Source organism: Cherax quadricarinatus, chromosome 19, assembly GCF_038502225.1.
Source record: "Cherax quadricarinatus isolate ZL_2023a chromosome 19, ASM3850222v1, whole genome shotgun sequence".
NCBI classification, from domain to species: Eukaryota; Metazoa; Arthropoda; class Malacostraca; order Decapoda; family Parastacidae; genus Cherax; species Cherax quadricarinatus.
The window spans coordinates 37,035,739-37,060,524 of record NC_091310.1 but is presented as its reverse complement, the minus strand read 5'-3'; the positions used below and the strand labels follow the sequence as shown (position 1 = coordinate 37,060,524).

Genomic DNA, 24,786 nt, shown 5'->3' with positions numbered 1-24,786 from the left:
CCTTTCAGTACAAGAAACCCACCTCCCCTCCCTTAGCTCAAACTATACGTTGCCTCCAGTAACGCTGACTCACGACTCACGTGCAAGGACCGAGAGTTCAGGAACTCGAGAACCGGAACACAGTGACATAAAGGAGTTTAAAATATAGTACACAAATGCAGATGGAATAACAAATAAGAGTGATGAATGGAATAAACGAAATATGGAGACATATCCAGACGTTACATTACTCATACAGGCGAAGCTTACAATGAAGACAGATGCGGTCTTGGGTATCAGATTTATGAGAAAAGACAGAGAGAATAGAGGAGGTGGAGTAGCAATGCTCAACAGAAACAGAGCTTTGAGATGAGAAGAATAAACAATGAGGAAGCAGATGACAAAATAGTAGACACATTTAAGACAGGGGCTCCAATGGTGATGATAGCAGTGATGTACAATCCTCCATCAAACACCAACATACCAAGACAAGAATATAACAGCAACACAACAATGGTTAATACACTAAATGAGGCGTGATCACGGAAGACTTTAACCACAAAGAAATAGACTGGAAGAACCTGGAGGCACACGGGGAACCAGAAACGAGGAGGACTAAGATGCTGGAGGTTATAATGGAAACTTCATGCACCAACAATATAGGGACACAACCAGAGAGCAAGAGAGAGAGAGAGAGAGAGAGAGAGAGAGAGAGAGAGAGAGAGAGAGAGAGAGAGAGAGAGAGAGAGAGAGAGAGAGAGAGAGAGAGAGAGAGAGAGAGAGAGAGAGAGAGAGAGAGAGAGAGAGAGAGAGAGAGAGAGAGAGAGAGAGAGAGAGAGAGAGAGAGAGAGAGAGGGAGATAATGAACCAGCAAAACTGGACCTTGTATTCAACCTGAGTGATACTGACGTAGGGGATATTAAATATGAAGTTCCTTTCAGAGCTACTGACCACATGGTTCTGAGTTTCGAATTCTCTGAGGAAGTAAATTTGTAGAAGCAACATTGTGAAGGACGAGAAAAGAAAAACTTCAGAAGAAGAGACTACACAGACATTAGCCAACTAATGAATAAAGTACAATGGAAAAGAGAACTAGAGGGGAAGACAGTGAATGTGTTGGCTTATGCGCCCAGCAAGTTCCGGAATGTAGAGGAGAAACTCATACCCAGGAACAAGGGAGGCAATGGGATAAAAAAGAGTGAGCCCAGGGTTTACCCAAAGGTGCACAGAGATTAAAGCCTAATGTGTTAGAGCACAGAAAAAATGCAGATGGTAAAAAACCTATAAAAAAAGGAATTGAGCAGATTCAGAAATGAATATGTACGAGTAAGAAGAGAGGCTTAATGACAGTTTGAGAATGACAGCACTGAAAGCCAATTTTGTTATATAGCCACATCAGGAGGAAGAAAACAGTAAAAGACAGAAGTACTGTGTGAACCACTAACAACAATTTTCAACATTTCAATTGACTCAGGGCAGCTACCATAGGTGCGGAAGATAGCAAATGTAGTTACAATATTTAAGAAAGGGGATAAATATGTATAATTAAAATGTGTATTATTAAACTATAGACCAGTGTGCCTAACATGCATAATATGCATGCCAGGCACAACTTATGGTTATAGTTATTATTATAAAGAAGATAATGAGGAGAACATTAGTGTAGCATCTAAAGAGGAATGGATTCATAACTAACAACCATCATGGATTTAGAGATTTTATTTCCTGTGCAAGTGCAAAATAATGAAGATTGGGGAATAGCAAAGAAGACCGCAGACGGAGTACTGGCTCGGTGGGCAAAGGCTGCAGAACTCACTCAAGAAGGACCTCGGGTTGAGTACTGAATCAACCAGACATATCGCCCGAGACTCAAGTCAACCAAAGAACTGCTGCAGCAAATGCTAGTCTTAAAAATCTAAGACTAGCTTCAGAAATCTAAGTACGGGGTCATTCACGACACTGTACACCGTGTACGTCAGATCCAAATTGAAGTATGCAGGAACAGTATGGAACCCGCACGTGGTCAAACATGTCAAGAAATTGGAGAAAATGTAGAATTTTGGAACGATTCTAGTGCAGGACCTAAGGGATGTGTCCCATTTGAAGAGAATAATGGAATTAAACCTGATGAAAAGAGGACTAAGGGTTATATAACAACGTACAAAATACTGAGACTCAATAGGGTGGACAGGGAGAGATTGTTTAGGAGACAGGAAAGAGGAACACAAGGGCACAACTGGCAGCTGACAATGCAGTGACAGATGTTTAAAAGTATTTCACCACTCTAGTCAGGAAGTGGAACTACCTGGGCAGTGGCGTGCTAAAGGCAGGATCCATACATAGCTTTAAGAAGAGGAACAATAAGCCTCTCAGAGACAGGAGAGTGTGAACTCAGAAGCGGTTAGCGAAGAGGCGGGGCCAGGAGTTAAGACTCGAACCCTTGCAACCACACACACACATTCACACGCGCCCACACACACACACAGATAATAATAATAATAATAATAATAATAATAATAATAATAATAATAATAATAATAATTACAGACTTGGTGCTGATCGTGGATAAATTAACGCTGACGCCTGGTTGCGGAGAGATAACAGCAACGTGGTCTTACAACCACGTGTGCTGGGCAGCAACCCACTTCATTTTGAAGATAGCATCCCCTTTGAACTATTTCTCCACGAAGGATACAAGCGTCACATCTCATGTCTTCAAAGATCTGAATTTGGGCGAGTATTACACTGTGAGCGTCACTCCCTTAGATAAGGACAATTTCCCCGTGGGATATGAAATTGGCAAAAATGTCTACACTCTTGAAGGTAGTAATCTCTGAACTTTGTGATGGTTGATATATACAACTATAGCTTGGCTGCGAGAATGGAACGTTTGAAAAGCCATACCCCGGCCGGGATTGAACCCGCGGTCAGAGAGTCTCAAAACTCCAGACCGTCGCGACGGTCTGGAGTTTTGAGACTCTCTGACCGCGGGTTCAATCCCGGCCGGGGTATGGTTTGTTTGCAATCGTGTCATTACGATTTCGTGAGTCATAGAACGTTTGACTCACCATATTGTGCCATACAGGTAAAACTTGCGATTTTGGCTTAAATTTCAGCGCTCTTCTTTGCCGAAAAAGACAAGCGAAAATTTGTGTATACAATAATCTCGCAAAAATCATTCTGAACCTAACGAAAAAATATATTTCATTATGTTTGTTTATTATTAAATTATTGTAAACTTATCTAAAATATATTCAGCTGGATTATGCTAAATTAAATTGCCCTTGTTATAATAAGATTAGGTAAGTTTTCGAAGGTTTCTTTCGGTACAAAATTATTAATTTTTACATTAACATAAATGTAAAAATATAACGTATAAGTAAATATAAGCAAGTGTAAGGGAAAATTTTAGAAAGAACTTAAATTTAAATGAGTTCTTGCTAACTGACCAGTTTTACATATTCGGCACGACATATATATATATATATATATATATATATATATATATATATATATATATATATATATATATATATATATATATATATATATATATATATATATATATAAGAAAACTCAGATGAGTATATATATATAAACGTGCATGCATGTGTAGTGTGACCTAATTGTTAGTAAAAGTAGCAAGATATACCTGTCATCTTGTTAGTGTGTGTAAAGCGAAAAAGTTGAAAGTGAAGATAGATAAGAGTAAGGGGATGAGTTTGGTAAAGAAAATTTGGATATCACATTGGAGGGAAGGAGTATAGAAGAAGTGAAAATGTGTTCAGATATTTGGGAGCAGACCTGTTAGCAGATGGATTTATGAAGGACGAGGTTAACCATAGGATTCATGAAGGAAGAAAGGTGAGTGGTGCGTTGAGGTATCTGTGGAGACAATAAAAGGTTATTCAAGGAGGCAAAGAAGGGAATGTACGAAAGTACGGTAGTACCAACAATTTTATACGGGTGTGAAGCATGGGCTGTAAATGTTGCAGCAAGAAGGAGGCTGGAGGCAGTAGAGATGTCGTGTCTAAGGGTAATGTGTGGTGTAAATATTATGCAGAGAAATTGTAGTGTGGAAATGTGGAGGAAGTGTAGAGTTACTAAAGAGGGCTGAAGACTGGTTGTTGAGGTGGCTTTGTCATTTAGAGAGGGTAGATCAAAATAGGATGACTTTGTGGGTGTATAAATCTGTAGTGGAGGGGAGGAGTAGGGGTGGTCCTAGGACAGGATGGAGGGAGGGGGTAATAGAGGGTTTTATGTGCAAGGGGCTTGCACATACAACAATAGTTTATGGGACCTGTCGAGCTGTTCTAGTGTGAAGAAGGTAATATTTTGTAAAGGAAGGGAAACCGATCCTGGAGGTGCGTAATACAATTCCTGCACTTTAAAAGAAGGGTTGAAGATATTGGCTGTTTGGAGTAACATCCAGACTGTCATATCTGCGTGCCTCTGCAGAGACAGTGATATTTAGGTGCCCTGTGGCCTGGTGGCAAAAGCTCTCACTTCACACGCTGAGGGTCCAGGTTCGATTCCCGGCAAAGGGTGGAAACATTGGGGGTGTTTCCTTACATCAGTTGTCCATGTTCGCCCATCAGTAATAATGGTACCTGAGTGGTACCTGACTGTTGTGGGTCGCATCCTGGAACAAAAGTGACCTAATTTGCCGAAATGCTCTGCATAAAAATGCTTTATATATACGTAATAGTATATTATTGATGTCAGCTAGGCCTGTATACCTTGTACTTGTAGAAATAAAGATATTATTATTATTATTGTGTGAGTGATGGTTAAAGCGTTTCTTTTCTGGGTCACCCTGCCTCGGTGGGAGACGGCATGCATATATATATATATATATATATATATATATATATATATATATATATATATATATATATATATATATATATATATATATATATATATATATATATATATATATATATAAATATATATATATGCAAAGCAACCACTGTGAAAGAATAGTGAAATTCCAAGCGCTTTCGTCACTTCTCTTGATAATGTGAGTAGTCACGAAGGCGTTTGAAATTTCACTATTTTTTCACAGTGGTTATTTTCATATTCTGATATAACCTATTTACTGTGATCTCATGTATATGTATGTGTATATATATATATATATTTATATATATATATATATATATATATATATATATATATATATATATATATATATATATATATATATATATATATATATATATATATATGTATGTATATGTAGGAGAAGGAAGGCGGGGAAGAGGTCGTCCTCGAAAAGGTTGGAAGGAAGGGGTAAGGGAGGTTTTGTGGGCGATTGGCTTGGACTTCCAGCAGGCGTGCATGAGCGTGTTCGATAGGAGTGAATGGAGACGAATGGTATTTGGGACCTGACGATCTGTTGGAGTGTGAGCAGGGTAATATTTAGTGAAGGGATTCAGGGAAACCGGTTATTTTTATATAGCCGGACTTGAGTCCTGGAAATGGGAAGTACAATGCCTGCACTTTAAAGGAGGGGTTCGGGATATTAGCAGTTTGGAGAGATATATTGTGTATCTTTATACGTATATGCTTCTAAACTGTTATATTGTGAGCACCTCTGCAAAAACAGTGATTATGTGTGAGTGAGGTGAAAGTGTTGAATGATGATGAAAGTATTTTCTTTTTGGGTATTTTCATTCTTTTTGGGTCACCCTGCCTCGGTGGGAGACAGCCGACTTGTTAAAAAAAAATATATGTACATATGAAATGTCGTGCCGAATAGGTAAAATTGGTCAATTAACAAGAACTTCTTTAAAATTAAGTCCTTTCTAAAAGTTTCTCTTATACGTTTAAAGATATATATATTCTTTTAATTTATGTTAAAGTGAAAACTAATTATTTTGTACCAAAAGCACCTTAGAAAACTTACCTAACCTTATCATAACAAGCGCAATTTAATTTAGGCCACCAGGCCCGGTGGCCTTGGGGCTAAATCTCTTGCTTCACACACGGAGGGCCCGGGTTCGATTCCCGGCGGGTGGAAACATTCGACACGTTTCCTTACACCTGTTGTCCTGTTCACCTAGCAGCAAATAGGTACCTGGGTGTTAGTCGACTGGTGTGGGTCGCATCTTGGGGGACAAGATTAAGGACCCCAATGGAAATAAGTTAGACAGTCCTCGATGACGCACTGACTTTCTTGGGTTATCCTGGGTAGCTAACCCTCCGGGGTTAAAAATCCGAGCGAAATCTTGTCTTATCTTAATACGTAATTTACACAATGAAATATATTTTATTTCGTTAGGTTCAGAATTATTTTTGCGAAATTATTGCATGCACAAATTTCGCTTGCCTATATATATATATATATATATATATATATATATATATATATATATATGTATATATATATATATATATATATATTATATATTATATATATATATTTATACATATATATATATATATATATATATATATGTCGTGCCGAATAGGCAGAACTTGCGATCTTGGCTTAAATAGCAACGCTCATCTTGCCATATAGGACAAGCAAAAATTTGTGTATGCAATAATTTCGCCAAAATCATTCTTAACCTAACGAAAAAAATATATTTCACTGTTTGTTTAGTATTAAATTATTGTAAACAAATCTAAAATATATTTAGTTTGGTTAGGCTAAAATAAATTGTTCTTGTTATAATAAGGTTAGGTAAGTTTTCTAAGATTCTTTTGTTGCAAAATTAAAATTTTTTACATTAACATTAATGAAAAAAATATATCTTTAAACGAATAAGAGAATTTTAGAAAGGATTTAATTTTAAATGAGTTCTTGCTAATTGACCAGTTTTACATGTTCGGCACGACATATATATATATATTATATATATATATATATATATATATATATATATATATATATATATATATATATATATTATATATATAAGTAGTGATGATTTCTACAGAGTGGCTCCCACGATACGGTCTCCACGGTACGGTCTCCTCTCAGCAGTCTCCTCCCGAAAGGTCTGCGGCTGAGCGGTCTCCTTTTCACACCTTTATGCTAATGACCCCCACCCACGACCCCCACCCACGACCCCCACCCATGACCCCACCCACGACCCCCACCCTCGACCCCCCCCTTGACCACCTCGCCCTCAACCCACGACCCCCACCTTCGACCCCACCCACGACCCCCGCCCGACCGGGGCCCGCCTGCGCCCGCCCGCGCCCGCCCGCGCCTTCTGCAGCGTCGTCCGGATCGCCCCCACCCCCCCGAATTTTTTTCCGATTTTTTTCAATTTTTTTTTAATTTCTTGTGCTCTCCAATTCCTCGCATCAAGTTTTTCTCGATATCAATAATACAAAGACTCCACTTCCTTGGATCAAGTTTTTTGGGATTCCCCCTCTGTGGGTATGCATTCAAAATGGACTCCCACTTGCATCCCAAATTCCCTGCTCCAATTCCTCGGATCAAGTTTTTCTCGATATCAATAATACAAAGATTTCCCCCATCATTCACTTCTACCCCAAAATTTCTCCTCCATCTCCTTGGATCAAGTTTTTCTCAATAACAACTTTTTGAGGTTCTCCTTCCCACTTTCACCCCCATCCCAAAATTTCTGCTCTACTTCCTTGGATCAAGTTTTTCTCGATATCAAATAATACAAAGACTCCATCTCCTTGGATCAAGTTTTTTTAATTCCCCCCTCTGGGGGTAAGCATTCAAATGAACTCCTCCTATGGGGCATGGTACTTTCTCTTACTACAGGTCTAAACAAGTGTGACGTCACCCCACCTGTGTTTACTCGGCGGCGGTCAGTGACGTCACGCAATGACCTCACACACAGGCTGAATCTTGTCGACTTCCCCCTATGTCAGTGACGTCACGTGATGACCCCACACACAGGCTGAATCTTGTCGAGCAGACAATAAAATGCAGAATAACACTAATACACAATATTTTCATTTATTTATTATACAACCAATGCATTTCATATACATCCAACAAAAAAAAATCATTGAAAAAAGGTACAATTCATTGACTAAAATCAACATATTTTTCTCTTGAAGAAATTCTATGCATTTTGTTCTGGAACTTCTTCGTCGTCACCATCTCAGTATTACACATTTCATATACAACATAGGGAAAACATTACACATTTTGACTCTTAACCCAGGATAACCCAAATAATTCCATTTTTTCGTTAATACCCACAACAATTCACAATTTCTTTACAAAAGATTCACTCTCCTCAAGTCTAGATAATTTTCTCGTTTTAACTATTTCATCAGAAAAAGTCCGGCGAATCTTAACTGACCGATCTCAGATAACATCTCAGGTCACTCCCCCACGAAGTAACCTTCTCTCCTTACCCCTTCTCCCCGCCCTCCCAAACCCTCACACTCCCACCAACATCTCACAATTTTCACTCATAACCGCAATTTTTCTCGTTTTAACTATTTCATCAGAAAGTCACCACAACACTTACAACTTATAACCACTTTTCACTAGTCACAATTTTACATATTACGAAGTTAACACACCACTTTACTTTTAACAGCGCCATAAAACACCATCAGTTACCTTTGAATACTCCAAAAACATCATTCGAACACAGCCAAATCACCACTGAATACTCCCAGATCACCTTCATAAATACTCTTGCACATCATTTGAACACCTTCAAAAACACCTTTGAATAGTCTCAAACACCATTTGAGTACTCCCAAATACACCACTGAATACTACTAAAACACCACTGAATACAGTCAAAATACCACCAAAATCACAGACTAACACCCATTTTCACACAAATCCCCTCAAATCACTATAACCAAGACAATTACCAATTTCTATGAGTACACTCACCTCCAATTAAGATATAACATGAGCGCAAAAAACATGAACACAACCCACAACACCCACAACAACCCACTTATAACATCTTTTTTGGTATCTCTAGTTCGACAACACCCACAACCCACATCACTCACAACCCACAACACCCACAACCCACATCACCCACAACAACAACCCACATATAACATCTTTTCGGTATCTCTAGTTCGACAACAACACCCACATCCCACAACACCCACAACCCACATCACTCACACCCCACAACACCCAAAACAACAACCCACAACTCATAACCACTTTTCAGCATCTCTAGTTCGACAACAACACCCACAACCCACATTACTCACAACCCACAACAACAACCCACTTATAACATCCATTTTGGCATCTCTAGTTCGACAACAACACCCACAACACCCCACAACCCACAACATCCACAACAACAACCCACTTATAACATCTTTTTCGATATCTCTAGTTCGACAACAATACCCACAACCCTCATCACTTACCAATTTATTCACAATTTTTCCTCTATCGATACAAATTTTTCCCATTCTTTTTACTGAATCTTAAATGTAATACACATTCCTCCCTACATTACTAAAATTCTAATAAAATCCTCTCCATACCCATCTCCTTGTATCCACGTAAATTTATATTATACTCACAACAACTAATCTCACTACCCAACTACTGCGACATGTTTCAACTCCCTCCATTCTTTTCCAATATATCATAACTTTTCACTTCTTTAATTTCTTTTCAAATATTCACACATTACCTTTATTTTCAGTAAAATCCCCCCTCCCCATATTTCATTAAATTTCTAATACAACCCTCCCCATACCCCTTTCCATCTCACCCACATTTCTTCACATCCACTCACCCATCTCCCAACACACCTCTTCTGAACACACACAAAAATCACATTTCACATCCACAAATGCATCTCATCACCCATCTCAAATCCACTAAAATCACTGTATCCAAGATATTCACAAAACTCTATGACCACCTAACACACACACACACACACACACACACACACACACACACACACACCTCACTTTACTTTGAACACCTTCAAAACACTCTCATACATCATCATTTGAGACCACCTTTTCTCAATATCTCTTAAGAAATATTCTCTCATCCACAACCTTTATCATCTCACTACAGAACAACCCCAAGATTACTTCGAACACTCTCATAAATCATTTGAATGCTCACATAAACACCTTTGAACATTTCCATATAACACTGAAGCACTTCCAAAATATCATTTTGAATACTCCCAAATAAGATTTATCATCTCTAATTTATCTACACTTACACATTTCATTAAATTACAACTCATCCACCATACTACTCCCTCAGTCTCCAGACTTTACAACATTATCACAAAAACTAACTCATACACTTATGACATGAGACATTTTACCAAAACTAACACAAACACACCCACACACACCACACTTTACTTTGTACAACACCAAAAACAACATCGATTACCTTTGATTACTCCAAAAACATCAAGTGAACACATTCAAAAACATCAACAAACTCCTTTGAATACTCCCAAAACACCACTGAATACTACCAAAACAGCACCGAATACTGCCCAAACACTAAAAATCACCAGAAACTAAGATCAACACCACCAACTAACACCCATTTTATAGAAATCCCCTCAAATCACTATAGTCAAGACGATCCCACTCACCTCAGACTATTATATAACATGAGCGCAAAAAAAAAACTCATAAATCATTTGAATACTCACAAAAAAACACCTTTGAACATTTCCAAACAACACCGAAAACACTTACAACAGGATCACCACCATCTGAAAACATAACATGTACACACACACAAAAAAAAAAAAAAAAAAAACTAAGTCATCCATCAACTATAATCAATGACCACTCTCCTCAAAACCACTAAGATCGCAGAAAACACTCATTTTTATAAACATTCACACAAAAAATCACAATCACCAACTCCATACAATATCTAATACACTCCCCTCACTGCCACCAACACATACCAGCACAGATAGGGATACATCCCATGACATCACACTCCATCCTGTGTTTACTTGGCGATCAGCGACGTCACACCCAAACACCTTGTTTCACCCTGTTATATCTCCAATATCTAAGATCACCACAATCAAGACGTTTACCAAATTCTATAACCCCACCACTAAGATCACACATTTTTGTACACATTCTCTTAAAACATCATCATAACGAAGATCACTAAAACTATCTATACTTTTACTAAGATCACATAACATTTTGTCTTCTCTAACTCACTCACCAATTTACATTCTCATTCACACTTACACATTTCATTAACCGAAATTACATTTCATCCACCAGACTCCTCCCTCATTCTCCAGACTTTACAACATTAGCACAAAAAAAAAAAACTAACTCATACACTTATGACATGAGACATTACCATAACTAATACACTAACTAACTTTGAACCAACTCTAAACAGCACCAAAACAAATACTCTGCACATCATTTGAACACCTTCAAAAACACCATCAAACACCTCCAAATACTCCCAAAACACTACTGAAAACTACCAAATCACCACTGAATACTACCAAAACACCATCAAAATCACCAGAAACTAAGTTTAGCATCACCTGCTAACACCCATTTATAGAAATCCCCTCAAATCACGTTAACCAAGAACTCCCTCCCCATGGGTGCAAAAAAAAAAAAAAAAAACATGAACACTTAGTACATGATCACCATCAACTGAAAACATGTCTTGTACACACATGAATCTATGACAACCACCAACAACAAAACACCCATATTCACTTACCTCAAAAATCATTAATATCACAGAAAACACTCATTTTTTATAAACATTCACACAAAAAATCATATTTGAAATATCGAAGCGCATTCACCTCACTACCACCAACACACGATGTCACACCTCACAGGACCGGCGAGGTCACGTCCAGTGAAGTCACACTCCCATCTGTGTTTACTTGGTGGTCAGTAACATCATACCCAACCCTCCTTGTTTAATCCTGTTGTACCCACAATATCTAAGAACACTATAACCAAGACGATTACCAGATTTATGATCCCACCACTAAGATCACAGAAAAACACTCATTTTTATAAACATTCACAAAAAAATTACGATCAGCAATTCCATATCATGTTTACCATCATCTATCAACACTCATCACCAAGATCACCAAAAATCTAAGATCATGCATCGCAAAACTACTATGATCACTGAAAACTTATTTTTTAAACATTCGCACAAAAATAAGGCATACACAAAAAATACCACGACACTTCCACCAACATCTATAACATAACATGAGCACTATAACATATCATCATTACAAAAAAAAAAAAAAAAAAAAAAAAAAAAAAAATACACAGACACCCGCAACTTATACATTTCAATCACAAATTTAAGGCACGAGACATACACACCAAATCTAAGACATTCACCTCCAACTAAGACATACACATTATAACTAAGACATACACCAAAACCTATACTTGACATATTAACAATAAATATAAGACATAAGCACAAAAAAAATTTATCATGTCATGAAACATTACAAGAACTAAGTCACACACCTCCAACTAATACACAATCACTTTACTAAGTTCATGTTAACTATTCATCAACAAAAAATATTAATACAATTTACCAACCAAATTTATGTTATAATCATCGAAACAAACTGTTTTACACATTTTTTTCTCAAACTGAATATTCATACCGCATTTATCATTTCTCACCTATGTTGCATATCACATTCCTCACCCTCATCATCCCTGAAACATCCTTTCTTATTCATCCGTATATCACCTAGAGTTGTTTTAACCCCGACGACCCATCACAACGTAGGAGACAGAGCAACCATCACCACTCCAACACCACCTACTACACTCTGTCTCCTAATGTCATGATGGGTCGTCGGGGTTAAAACATCTCTAGGAGATGTGGGTGGGGGTCGTGGGTGAGGTCATTAGCATAAAGGTGTGAAACGGAGACCGCTCAGCCGCAGCTGTGCCGGAAAGAAGGGGAAAGAGGCTAGCCTCAATGATAATTAAATCCTTAAGAGATTTTCCTAGAGTTGATAACCTCATTCACCTTCCCCGTCAACACAAAAAAGGGAGAGGCAGAACCCCCACTCACTCTACTGACAGTGAAAAAGTCAGAGTCCAGGTGAGCAAGAAAATTGAAGAGGGCAACACAGTGGGGGCAATCAGAATTATTACCAGTGAAGATACAGTTGCTCCCAGGGATGCTGACACGGCTGAAGCACTTAGAGGAAAGCACCCTGCTAGGGAAACCAGTGGCACCAACAGTTCCAACACCTCTGTCCTCACTATGGAACCATTGATTGTGAAAGACTCAGACATTTACAAAGCAATAATGTCGTTCCCATCTGGCTCTGCTGGGGGTTACACTGGAATAAGGCCACAGCATTTAAAGGAAATGGTTAATCCAGTTATTGGGGAAATTGCAGAGACACTGCTTTCAGAGATCACAAGGTTCGTCAACAATTCCTTGGCTGGTCTGATTCCTGATGAAATTAGACCTTTATTTTTTGGTGCAACACTTTGTGCACTTAAAAAGAAGGATGGAGGAATTCGGCCAATTGCAGTAGGCAACACGTTACGCCGCCTCGTATCCAAAGCTGCTGTCCGAAGTATTCGTGCACAGGCAGCCATGATGCTTCAACCAAACCAGCTTGGCTTTGGGGTCTCTCAAGGAAGTGAAGCAGCGGTTCATGCAACAAGGGCGTATATCAACAACCTGCCTGAGGACAATGCAGTGGTAAAATTAGATTTCAAGAATGCGTTCAATCTCCTGAAAAGAGACGTGGTATTAGCAGCAGTACAAGAACATTTCCCTGGTCTCTTCCCTTTTGTTTCAGCTGGGTATAGCAAGGAATCAATGCTTCTCTTTGGAGAGCATGAAATCACATCATCGGAGGGTGTCCAACAAGGAGATCCTCTTGCACCATTTCTCTTCTGTATTGCAGTTAGGGAAATCACAGTCAGACTGACCAGTGAGCTAAACATCTGGTTCCTAGATGATGGCACACTAGCAGGTACAAAGGAGTCCCTCCTACATGACCTTACACAGGTAATGACACGGGGACAGGAAATGGGTCTCATCCTGAATCCATCCAAATGTGAAATCATCTCAGTCAGTCAACAAGTGATAAATGCAGTGAGATCAAAACTACCAGGAGCAGCAGTCATTGCCCCCACAAATAGTGTCTTGCTAGGAGCACCTCTGGGAAGCAATGCCATTGACACAATTCTCAGGAAGAAATTGGAAGAGTTAAGGAGAATGGAACAACGAATAGGCAATCTGGACACCCACGATGCCTTGTACCTTCTCACAAAGTGCTTGAGTCTGCCCAGGTTGACATATTTCCTAAGATGTGCACCTTCATATGATAACCCTATACTGCACGAATATGACAGTATTCTGAGGCAGATTTTTACGAAAGTACTTAACCTTACTCTAGAAGACGGGCAGTGGAACCAAGCTACACTTCCAGTCAGACTAGGAGGCATTGGTGTCCGCAAGTCATCACAGATTGCGTTACCTGCTTTTCTGTCCTCGTGTATTGCATCCAGAGAGCTTGTAGCAGCGATTCTCCCTGAACATCTTAGGGACAAGATTGGAGTCCAGGACCAAAAATTCATTGACGGAGCAATGATCTGGGATAATCTAACGGGCTCTGAAACCAGACCTGCTCCCCCCAACAACTACAAACAATCGCACTGGGATGGTCCAATAGTGGAAAATATTGCCTCAACAATGCTCCAGAGTGTGTCAGGGAAGGATAGAGCCCGCCTCCTGGCAGTGAGAGCCCCTCATGCTGGGGACTTTCTGTTGGCTGTTCCCAACTCCAGCCTTGGCACACGCCTCGACCCACAGACCATCCGCATCGGTATTGCCCTTCGACTTGCCGCCCCTATTCTCGCCGAACACAGGTGTATTTGTGGCAGTGAAGCAGCAGACCGATTCGGGTACCATGGTCTTGTGTGCCGTAAATCCGAGGGAAAGATTGCAAGACATGAGGAGGTTAATAACATTATCAAGAGGAGCCTCACAACAGCTGGATGCCCAGCAGTAAGGGAGCCACCCCAACTATGCAGATCTGATGGCAGCCAGAAGCATCCAGATGGTATCACCCTTCAAGCCTGAACAGATGGGAAGCAGGTGGTGTGGGACTATACATGTGCATCTACCTTGGCTGATACCTATCTCCAATACACCAGGGAGGAAGGAGGGGCAGCTGCCAGCTTCAGGGAGTCCCAAAAGTCTAGAAAATATGGAGAACTTGCCCATCATTATATGTTTGTTCCCATAGGCTCAGAGACCCTTGGCTCATGGGGAAAGAGTGCATCTAATTTCCTTAAGGAGCTGGGAAAAAGACTCATCAGGGTAACTAGGGATCTCAGGGCAGCTAGTTTTCTGTTCCAGCGGCTCAGTGCGGCTGTTCAAAGGGGTAATGCATGCTGCATTTTGGGCACACGCCCCAGCTCTGAGGAGCTGGATGAGATTTTCGCCTTATAATCGGTGATACACACGTAACAACATGTACCGTATATGCCACCTTTATATTAACAATGTATCTCTTAAATCTTCTGTACCATATTATGTAATAAAATATTCCTATTGGTAAAAAAAAAAATAGTTTAAAAGATGGGGTGGTAGGGGAAGTGGAAAATTCAAACGGCTTCAGGAAGAAATCCAAATATTCTTCCTTGAAGCCTTTTTATACACTTCTCCGAGGCTATGGGTCCCACAATTTACACCAGAGGTGGACCCCATTATGATTTTTAAATATATATATATATATATATATATATATATATATATATATATATATATATATATATATATATATATATATATATATATATATATATATATATATAAATATATATAAATATATATAATACATATATATATATATAAATATATATATAATATATATATATATATATAAATATATATATATTATATATATATATATATATATATATATATATATATATATATATATATATATATATATATATATATATATATATATATATATATAAAATTGTGAAGACTGAGTCACAATACCATTACAAGGACAATTCATAGTTAACCCATACTTATCATAGGAAATTTCGAATAGAGCTTCCACCCCTAGTGTGGGATAGTCGTGATCTAAAAACAATGGGCTCGAGACGCTGTCAGTGGCCCTAAAAACACCAACAAGATCTAAAAATATCATTTTGACAAATAGTAATAATCCGATAGAGCATAAAATAATTATTTTTTCTCATGACTATTCATCACCTTTAAACCAATTTTTCTGGGTGGCGTCGACGACCAGAGGGCATAAGTAACTTAGTGACGGAAGCGCAGTGTCCCTGCGCCATCTACGTCAGCTGGGAACCTTCAACTTGTTGCACCAATCAAACCTTGTACACAGTAACACTCCAGGATTACAATTTTATAAACACTAGCGATGTCAGCAGAAACACCAGCTACAAGTTTGAGGACCTGATTGAGGACGAACAATACCATGTGTGTGTTACTGTTAGTGGAAAGGATTCCAAGGAGTGTGTATACGTTGATACGGTTATGCCAGGTTAGTATAACTTTTACCCATACTTTTTCTCAACAATGATTTAAAGTTAATTGTTCATCTTGGAGTTTCTCACTCGTAAATCGTCGTAAAGCTCTTTGATATATTTCTCCCCCCCCCCCCACAAACATACGCACACGCAAGAAATATTATTTCTCTTACAAATATAAATTACCTAAGAGATAACCAGTCAATTTTGAAAAAGGAAATTCACCTCCAATTCGTCTTTAGGTCCTGATGTGGGGGTGCAGAAAGGCCCAGGTGACACCCTAATTGTTACCATAGGGACTAGCTATTGGTGTTACGACTGTGCATACAACGTGTCTTGGGGCCCCAACCTTGAGAACTTTATCATCACTACGGACCAACAGAACAGTATCGATACGTACAACACCAGCGCGGAGGAACTTAGAGTTTGTGCATCGATTATTAGCATGGACGATGGCAGATTCAGCTGCATGGTCTGCAGAGATAATTCTTCCCTTCCAACTACTGCTCCCAGTCACCGTTCAGGTAAGTAACAATGCTCTTCTAATTTGTTTCAGAAGCAGGTAAATTGTTATTTTATACAAATGATATGAAAAAGATCCTGATAACTTTTCATAACATACAATTTAAAGTGGACATTCTTAACATTACGATCCGTTGTGGACCAATATTAGTTCAGCTGTGAGAAAGAAGACAAAACTGAGTTCACACACACACATATACAAGTCCGTTCTAAAAAATTTCTCTTATACGTTTAAAGATAATTTTTTTCAAAAGAATCTTAGAGAACTTAACTAACCACATTACAATAAGCGCAATTTAATTTAGCCTAATCCAACCAAACATATTTTAGATAAGTTTACAATACTTTAATAATAAACAAACAATGAAATATATTTTTTTCGTTAGGTTCCGAATTATTTTTTGCGAAATCATTGCATACACAAATTTTCGCTTTTCTTATATGGCAAGATGAGCGTTGCTATTGAAGTCTAAATAGCAAGTGTGTGTGTATGTGTGTGTGTGTGTGTGTGTGTGTGTGTGTGTGTGTGTGTGTGTGTGTGTGTGTGCATGGAGAAGCCTCATGGAGATTTCAAGATTTAGCTCAAAGTCTACGTTTCTCTTCATTCACTTCATCTGCCCCGCATTCATCGTTATTGTTATTATTTTTATTATTATTTTTATTTTATTAGTATTATTATGCATTCTTTGCAGACAACGTGATCATAATTGTGTGTAGTGTGTCGGCAGGAGTCCTAGTGCTTGGTCTTGTGATCGGTGGCATCATCTGGTTACAACAAAAAAACAAACATCCCAGTGGTGTCACTCAGGCCAGTGGTCCCGCTCCGGATAACATTCATCATATTTAGATCCACTGCACTTTGATACATACGGGAAAACTTAATTAGTGTCAGACCACTTTTGTAGGGCTCACCTTCACTTTTTTTGTGTCATTTCGGTGTGGCACGAATTTTGAAAGTTTCCTATTATTTGCTACTGAAAATCTGGGAGTGCCATATTTATCTCTGTGAGTAGGAGACGTTCTTACAGACCACAAGAATTTTCTGACCTAAGGTCTACAGCATCAACAATGTAATATAGGCAGTGGTGTTAATACACCTGCGCAAAAAACTAGTTTAATTATTGATCATCTAGACTATTGTTTATCATAAAGTCCCGTGTGCATCACCATTACTGTATATAACATTAATGCTATTGTTCAGTCTTAAATTCTGACTACGAATTCTTTTATTTTCAGGTTCCCATCTCTTGAAACAATGTACTATTAATCTAACTAACAATACATATGTGAATTAATGAGAGAAAAGAAATGATTTCAAATGCCAGAACAATACTCTAAAGAACAGCGACTATTCATTTGTAAGAAGTATTAAAAGAATTCATAAATAACGTCTGATTAATAAAATTAACATACAGCGTTAGCTTTTCCCTTCTGCAAGCAGATTTTCATCCCGTCATCACTCCTCAAAGTCTCTAGTCCTTGTATAATGATTTTAATGAGAGTACAGCTCTACTGAGACAGCATTCTCTGGTCTGAAGTTACCTGTCATCGGCACTGATAATTCCCAATGGTTGTACCAAGAGTAATGCAGAAAAAAACATCATGCAATTCAACATCAATCAAGCATTGGGTTGTGACATTCTCTTATACATCATTCAGTCTGACTTCATCCAAAGTTAAACAGAGCACTTCTGAATTTCCTAAAGTTATACAGTATGAGATTTTTGATAGTCCAGTTTGATCAAAATTGCAACAAATCCAAATTTTAATAAAATATTTATTTTATTGATATACATGCTCACAAACTAAAGTGAAAGGGTACTATCCGGGCCCTAAGACTCATCATTAATTAAAGGAAGAGGCATATATTTTCATCGTGATAATTAAAGGGAAATAAAAAAATTCACACAATTTTAGACATAAAATGGTTAAACTGGGTCCTACCCACTTGAATTTCTCTCTCCACTTTCGTCGAATTTGGAGAAACCTTTTTGAGTGCTTGAAGTTATGCCATTGACGGTTTAGAAAGTTATCCGAGCCATTCTAGTAAGTAATTAAGTTTGAGGTATACACAAATACAGTTAGAGATTATCATACATAGCAGCATATGGAATGGGTTTAATAATTTTGGTCACAAGGTACCTGCACATGCCAGTTATTCCAAGAATCTGGTCTCTGTTACCGTACACTACAATGAAAATTTGAAGCCGATTAGGGGAGCCGTTCTGAAGCGACATGCACTCGAAAAGTAGGAGGAAGAAAAAGTATAGGGCAAATTCTTACAAGTCCCCCTTGGGGGATGCCTAATAAAAGGAGTATTGAGCCTCGTCTTCAGGGAGTGTACCACTGAGAAGGGCTTAGCAACTGTCCCTGCTCTAAACGTGTACTGGAAACTGCTTAGCGACAAACAAATAGACAGACTAGAGACCCGACATGACTACTGGACCTCATATTTAGATGACGAACTACGCAGACCTGCAAACACACACAATCTCTTCTACTCTCTATTAGCTCCTGACCCAATTCCTATATACAAATAACCATGCTAAAATCTTGACTCGCTAACCTGTAACTCACAGGTATGGACCTTTAATAATGCCCTTGTACCATGCGATTCACGCTTTGTCGCCCCCCTTTCGCCCCCCCCTTCCCCCCTCCAGTCCCCTAGTTGCGCACTACCTCCTTAATCACCATCAGCTCAGCTACTGGGTTAAGCCCTGGTTCTTTCCCTCTACAATAACCCTTCCTCTAACCAACCTATTCTTCCTCTATCCCCACTTCCCCACTCACCCCTTCTTGGGGTTTTACCTAGAATCTATCTAGCAACTGGGAAGCTCCACTTCACACAAAAATAGAGCTCTGCTCTATACCTTTGTATCTCTATTGTAATTAATGACCTGTATCTTAACCATATCTATTCATTCACTTTACAAAACAGAAGATCATTATATAGTTTGGAATAATAAGTCGTAGTTTTGAAATTGTGCCATTTTTTCATTAGGTGCTTTTCTTACTGTACATATATAAGAACTACTCCTTAATAGTCTACGTCTAAATATTAAGTCTTGAAGCATTAGGGTTAGTTTGCCCGAAATGTATTGTATATTAGTGGTTTTCTTTTAAGTAAACTACACTATTTGTATCACATAAATGAATAAAAGTTGTATTGTAGGCTGTCAAACTATTAATGTTGCCCATTTGTTTACATCGAATTAATTTCGATATTTTCAAAGAGTGGTTGCAATATTAAATTATTTTGTACTGTGAGGGTGATTGTGGAATAACGTAATTATGATACTCAATAAGCTACATTAGCGTCGTCATGGGGACAGTAAATATTTTCTTTATCTATTTTTTTGAGAATTTTATTCATTTGGAAAGAATGATTATATAGTGGCAAGGCGCTTTAGTGTTCACACTACGGTTTTTGGTTGAAAAATTTAGTCATTATAAGGTAAGGTTAGAGAAATGTTTAGGATTTTTGTAATATTGAATAGAATCTGTTTTGAGAAGAAAACAATTTTATTATTCTTACACGATTAGCTAATACTTATATATATTTAAGGTGTTAAAAATAGTTCTGTTATATAATTAACGGTTAGGGATCTAGTAATTAACCCTCAGTGTTATTTAGGAAGTTTTGTGTAACTTAGTATGTAGGAATGTAGCAGAAGACTATTTTGCCTCAGTATGTATGTAGCCATGGGAAGAGGTGGATGTGTTGCATCTCATTCTTAACAAGTACCATTACCTCGGCTTGGGACTCAGCTGTAAGAGCATGGTTGAGCCCTAGAGGATTAAAAAGGTCATGTGTATAACTGGGAAAGAGACTGGAACATTCTTGAAGTTAAAAGCGGAGAAATGGATATGTGATCTCTGTAGTGGTGTAAGGCAAGAGGGAATTTTGTTATTCTAACCTTGGGTGTCAAACTCTATACGTATATAGGCACAAATTACAAGTGTGATTGCTCTGTATGAGTTGTGTTCTTGTTGATTCGCCGGTATTCTCCCGGCCCGGGCCTTTTCCAAGCGGTGGCCCAGACTTTGCTCCCTCTTTAGGGAGTGTCTGAGACCTAAGTCTCCCATGGGACGAGGCACAAATACCCCACATTCCCCACCCTCACGGGGCTCGTAGGGAGAAGCTAGGCCTCTCTGGTCTGCCATCCCCGCCCCAAGGGGGCTAATGAGAATGACAGTCTTGTGAGCTGCAAGCTCTGGCTCAGGCACCTACCCTACCCTAGAAGGGCTGGGCATGGTGTCGATATCGGGTTGTGTTTCTCATAGAGTAGTTATATTTATGGTTTTTGGATAATGTAGAGGAAATAACAATGTTATAATTTTTGTGGTAAATACAGTGTACTTAAAAAAATTGATTAAAATTAAATAAATTTAGGGAGTGAATTTTCATTATCCTTATCGTAGTTATTATGATTATTAATGGGAAGGAGGTATTCTATTCTATTTGATTCGCCGGTATGGTATCCCGGCCCGGGTCTCTTCCATTTTGGTGATCCGGTATTGGCTCCCCGGGTAGGGAAGTGTCGTTTATCTTTACTTGCACCTGCGTGGCAGGTCTTCAGCAGGAAGTGGGGGGGGGGGGTACCTCACCGGCTCTATGGCCAGATGACGTACCAAACGTTAGTGTGCACGAACAGCGGCTGGTGTGCAGTGCAATGGAGGCCCAAAGCAGGCCCTCGCAGCAACTTCAGCGGGGAGGGGGGGGGGCGGATGACGTGCAATGACTGGAAGTAAGGTTTCCAAGTCCCTGGCGGCTAAGTACACAAGATGTGCTGCCTCATCCTCTCGGGCCTGTCCCACTGGGGTCATTTGGAAATGTCTACGGCGAAGGGGCATCCATCGTTGCCGGCCAGTCTAACAGGTAGTGCAGCAAGGGCTTCGGAACCATTCGGTCACAATGGGCAAAGACCTCCTCTCGTGCCCGTTCAACAATCTGCGCAGTGGTAGGATACCCTAAGCTTAGGCGGTGGATATGTACCCTCAGTTCTCTGGACTGTGTCCGAATACTTGGAGGGGGCGCCCTGTGGGTCGCCCTGACATACCAACAGAAGCTCCGTGAATCCCCAGGGTCAGGGAATGGGCGCCTGGCCGCACCGGCAGCCCACAGCGCAATCTGGCTGAGGCTGATGGAGATTGCAGCACGTGGCTGTGCCTCGAGGGTTGCAGTCCTAGCAGCCTCATCTGCAGCATCATTGCCAGGGATACCCACATGGCTCGGGATCCAGTTGATGGCAGCCCTGCGACCCTGGGCCATGAGAGTCTGCAGGTCACCCCGGATGGATGTGATTAAGTGTATGTTGTCCTTTGGCTCTCTGTGCATAAGCGCTTGGATCGCTGCCTTGGAATCAACGTGGATGATGGGGGGGATGCTGATGGTCTGCAAGAGCATGCTGCAGAGCTTGTTTCATGGCAAAGAGTTCGGCCTGGAGGATGGTGCAATGGTCTGGGAGGCGCCAACCTGCTGTCAGATTGCTGTGGAACATCCCAGCAGCTGTGCGGCCTGCCACTGGGTCTCTGGAGCCATCGGTGTAATATGGCACACACCCTGGGCCTTCCGCACCCACAATGCTAGCCGAGGCAAGTCGTTGCATAATGTCCTGGGTGCAATGCCTCTTGCTGTCTGGTAGGGTTGTCCAGTGCACCGCAAACAGCTCTGGTGCCCAAGGGGGTGGCACCGTGTAGTTCGCTGCCAGTCTGTCGCAGCCTCCCGCCTGGAGCAATGTCATGGGCAAGAGCTTCCGTGTGGCATCTGCTACCGACCACATCCATCGGCGGCCGGGAATGACCTGTCCCTGGCGGACCCGTAAGTCTCTCATCAGTTTGTCAGCCCCTGGGAGTCGGAGATACTTTGCGATCCTCTTGGCAGCTACCAGTTGGATCCTGTCTTCAAGAGGCTGTAGCTGCACCTCAAGGTTCAGAGCCACTGCATTGGCCCACCTAGGAGCCCCCAGCATGGCCCGTACAGCTGTGTTCTGGATGACACAGAGGGATTTGATGTTTGTGGGTCTGGCGTGAATCAGAGCAAGTGCCCCATAGTCAACGAGAGAACGTATTGCCTGGATGTAGAACAACCTCATGACCTCGAGGCTGGCCCCAACCCTAGGGTTGGTCATGGCACTCAATGCCCTGACCCTCTGAAGAGCCCTCTCTTTAATGTGGCACACATGTTTCTGGAAGGTGAGGTGCCTGTCAATGTAGATGCCAAGGTACCTATAACTGTGAACCCACTCCAGGTCGATACCCAGGATCCGCAGCCTCTGACTGGGCATCCTGGTGCGAAGGATCATGGCTTTGGATTTTGCCACAGATATCTTAAGCCCCAAGTGATGGCAAGTGGAAGCCAGCAGATCGAGGTCCTCCTGGGCACGCTGCAAAAGCCGGCGCTTCCTAGGTACGACAAGTGCCAGGTCATCTGCATAGCTGAGGAGGATGGTGCCTCTGGAAAAAGGCAGGCACACCAGCTGATGCATCAGTACATTGAACAGGGTGGGACTAAGCACCCCGCCCTGTGGAGTGCCATTGTCCAGGGTCTTGAGAGAAGAGGCATGCCCCTGGAAGCATACCCGGGCCCGCCTGTCCTGGAGATAGGAACGACGCCATGAAAGCAGCCTGCCTTTAACCCCCCTGCAGGCCAAGAGTGAGAGGATGGCAGGTGCACTGGCTAGTTCAAAAGCTTTCTCGAGGTCAAGAAAGACAACAATGTGGGCTTGGGCATCCGACTCAATGCCGGCCAGTAGAGTGGTAAGGCTTTCAAAAGTGCCCACTCCTCTGGTGAAGCCATAGAGGTGTTTGAGGAGGGCCAAGCTTCCACCTCAGGCGCTCCAACACCATCCTCTCAGACACCTTTGAGATGCAACTGGTGAGGGAGATGGGTCTCACACTGCCAGGATCCCCAGGCTTAGGAATCAGTATGATGTCAGCCTCCTTCCATACGACAGGGAGTTTGCCAGCTAGCCAAGTCCGGTTGACGACCCCCAGGACAGCTAAATGTCCAGAATGGCCAGACCGAGTCAGCATGCCATAGGTGATACCATCATGCCCCGGTGCAGTGTCCAGATGAGATGTGAAGGCTGCCTGGAGCTCCTGTTCGGTGAAGTCTTCATCCATGACATCCTTAGCCTGGCATGCTGCTTGGATCACCATCATCCTTCTAGGAAGGAGGGTGGCTTGGAGGTCCTGGAGATCCTGAGGCAGTTGAGCCATGGCCGCTCTGGAGGTGAAAAGGTCCACCAGACGTTCTGCCTCCGTTGCGGGGTCTGGGTGCAACCGAGCCACACTGCGACGCTGCCCAGTGGCCAATCGTAACTTGGTCCAAATCTCAGATAAGGTGGAGGAGTAGCTGAATGAGGCACACCACTTGAACCATTTAGATTGCCGGACCCTGTGTGAGACATGGCATGCATGCTGCACCACTTCCCTGAGCATACGCATAGACTCAACCGTGGGATTACGCCTGTGCATCTTGCGTACGACGTTGATGTGGTGGTTCTGCTCCCTGATGTCCTCATTGTAAAACCACCAGTCACGTTTATATGACCCTCTGCCTGTAATCTTAGGTATGGCTGCCTCAGCAGCACATGTGAAGGCCACCTGCAAGCTTTGAGCCGCCTCATCTGGGTCTTCCGGAAGAGGAGACTGCCCACCAGCACTCAATGATCTCCTGGAAGCACTGCCAGTCGGCCTTTTTTAGATTCCACCTGGGGGTAGGTGTGGGGAGCGGGCACCGCTGGACCATCAGCGTGGTGACCACTGCAA

General features: G+C 40.9%; 1 protein-coding gene across 1 annotated transcript in view; it reads left to right on the top strand.

The window, feature by feature from the left end:
• Window positions 1-18,428, top strand: part of LOC128688310 (uncharacterized) — a 40,640-nt gene extending 22,212 nt beyond the window's left edge. Inside the window, exons 6-9 of the mRNA XM_070086662.1 lie at window positions 2,527-2,802; window positions 16,248-16,505; window positions 16,734-17,015; window positions 17,706-18,428. Of these exons, the coding sequence (XP_069942763.1) occupies window positions 2,527-2,802; window positions 16,248-16,505; window positions 16,734-17,015; window positions 17,706-17,860 (971 nt within the window). The 3' untranslated portion in view covers window positions 17,861-18,428. The remainder of the gene's footprint in view (window positions 1-2,526; window positions 2,803-16,247; window positions 16,506-16,733; window positions 17,016-17,705) is intronic.
• The last annotated feature ends 6,358 nt before the right edge of the window (window positions 18,429-24,786 follow it).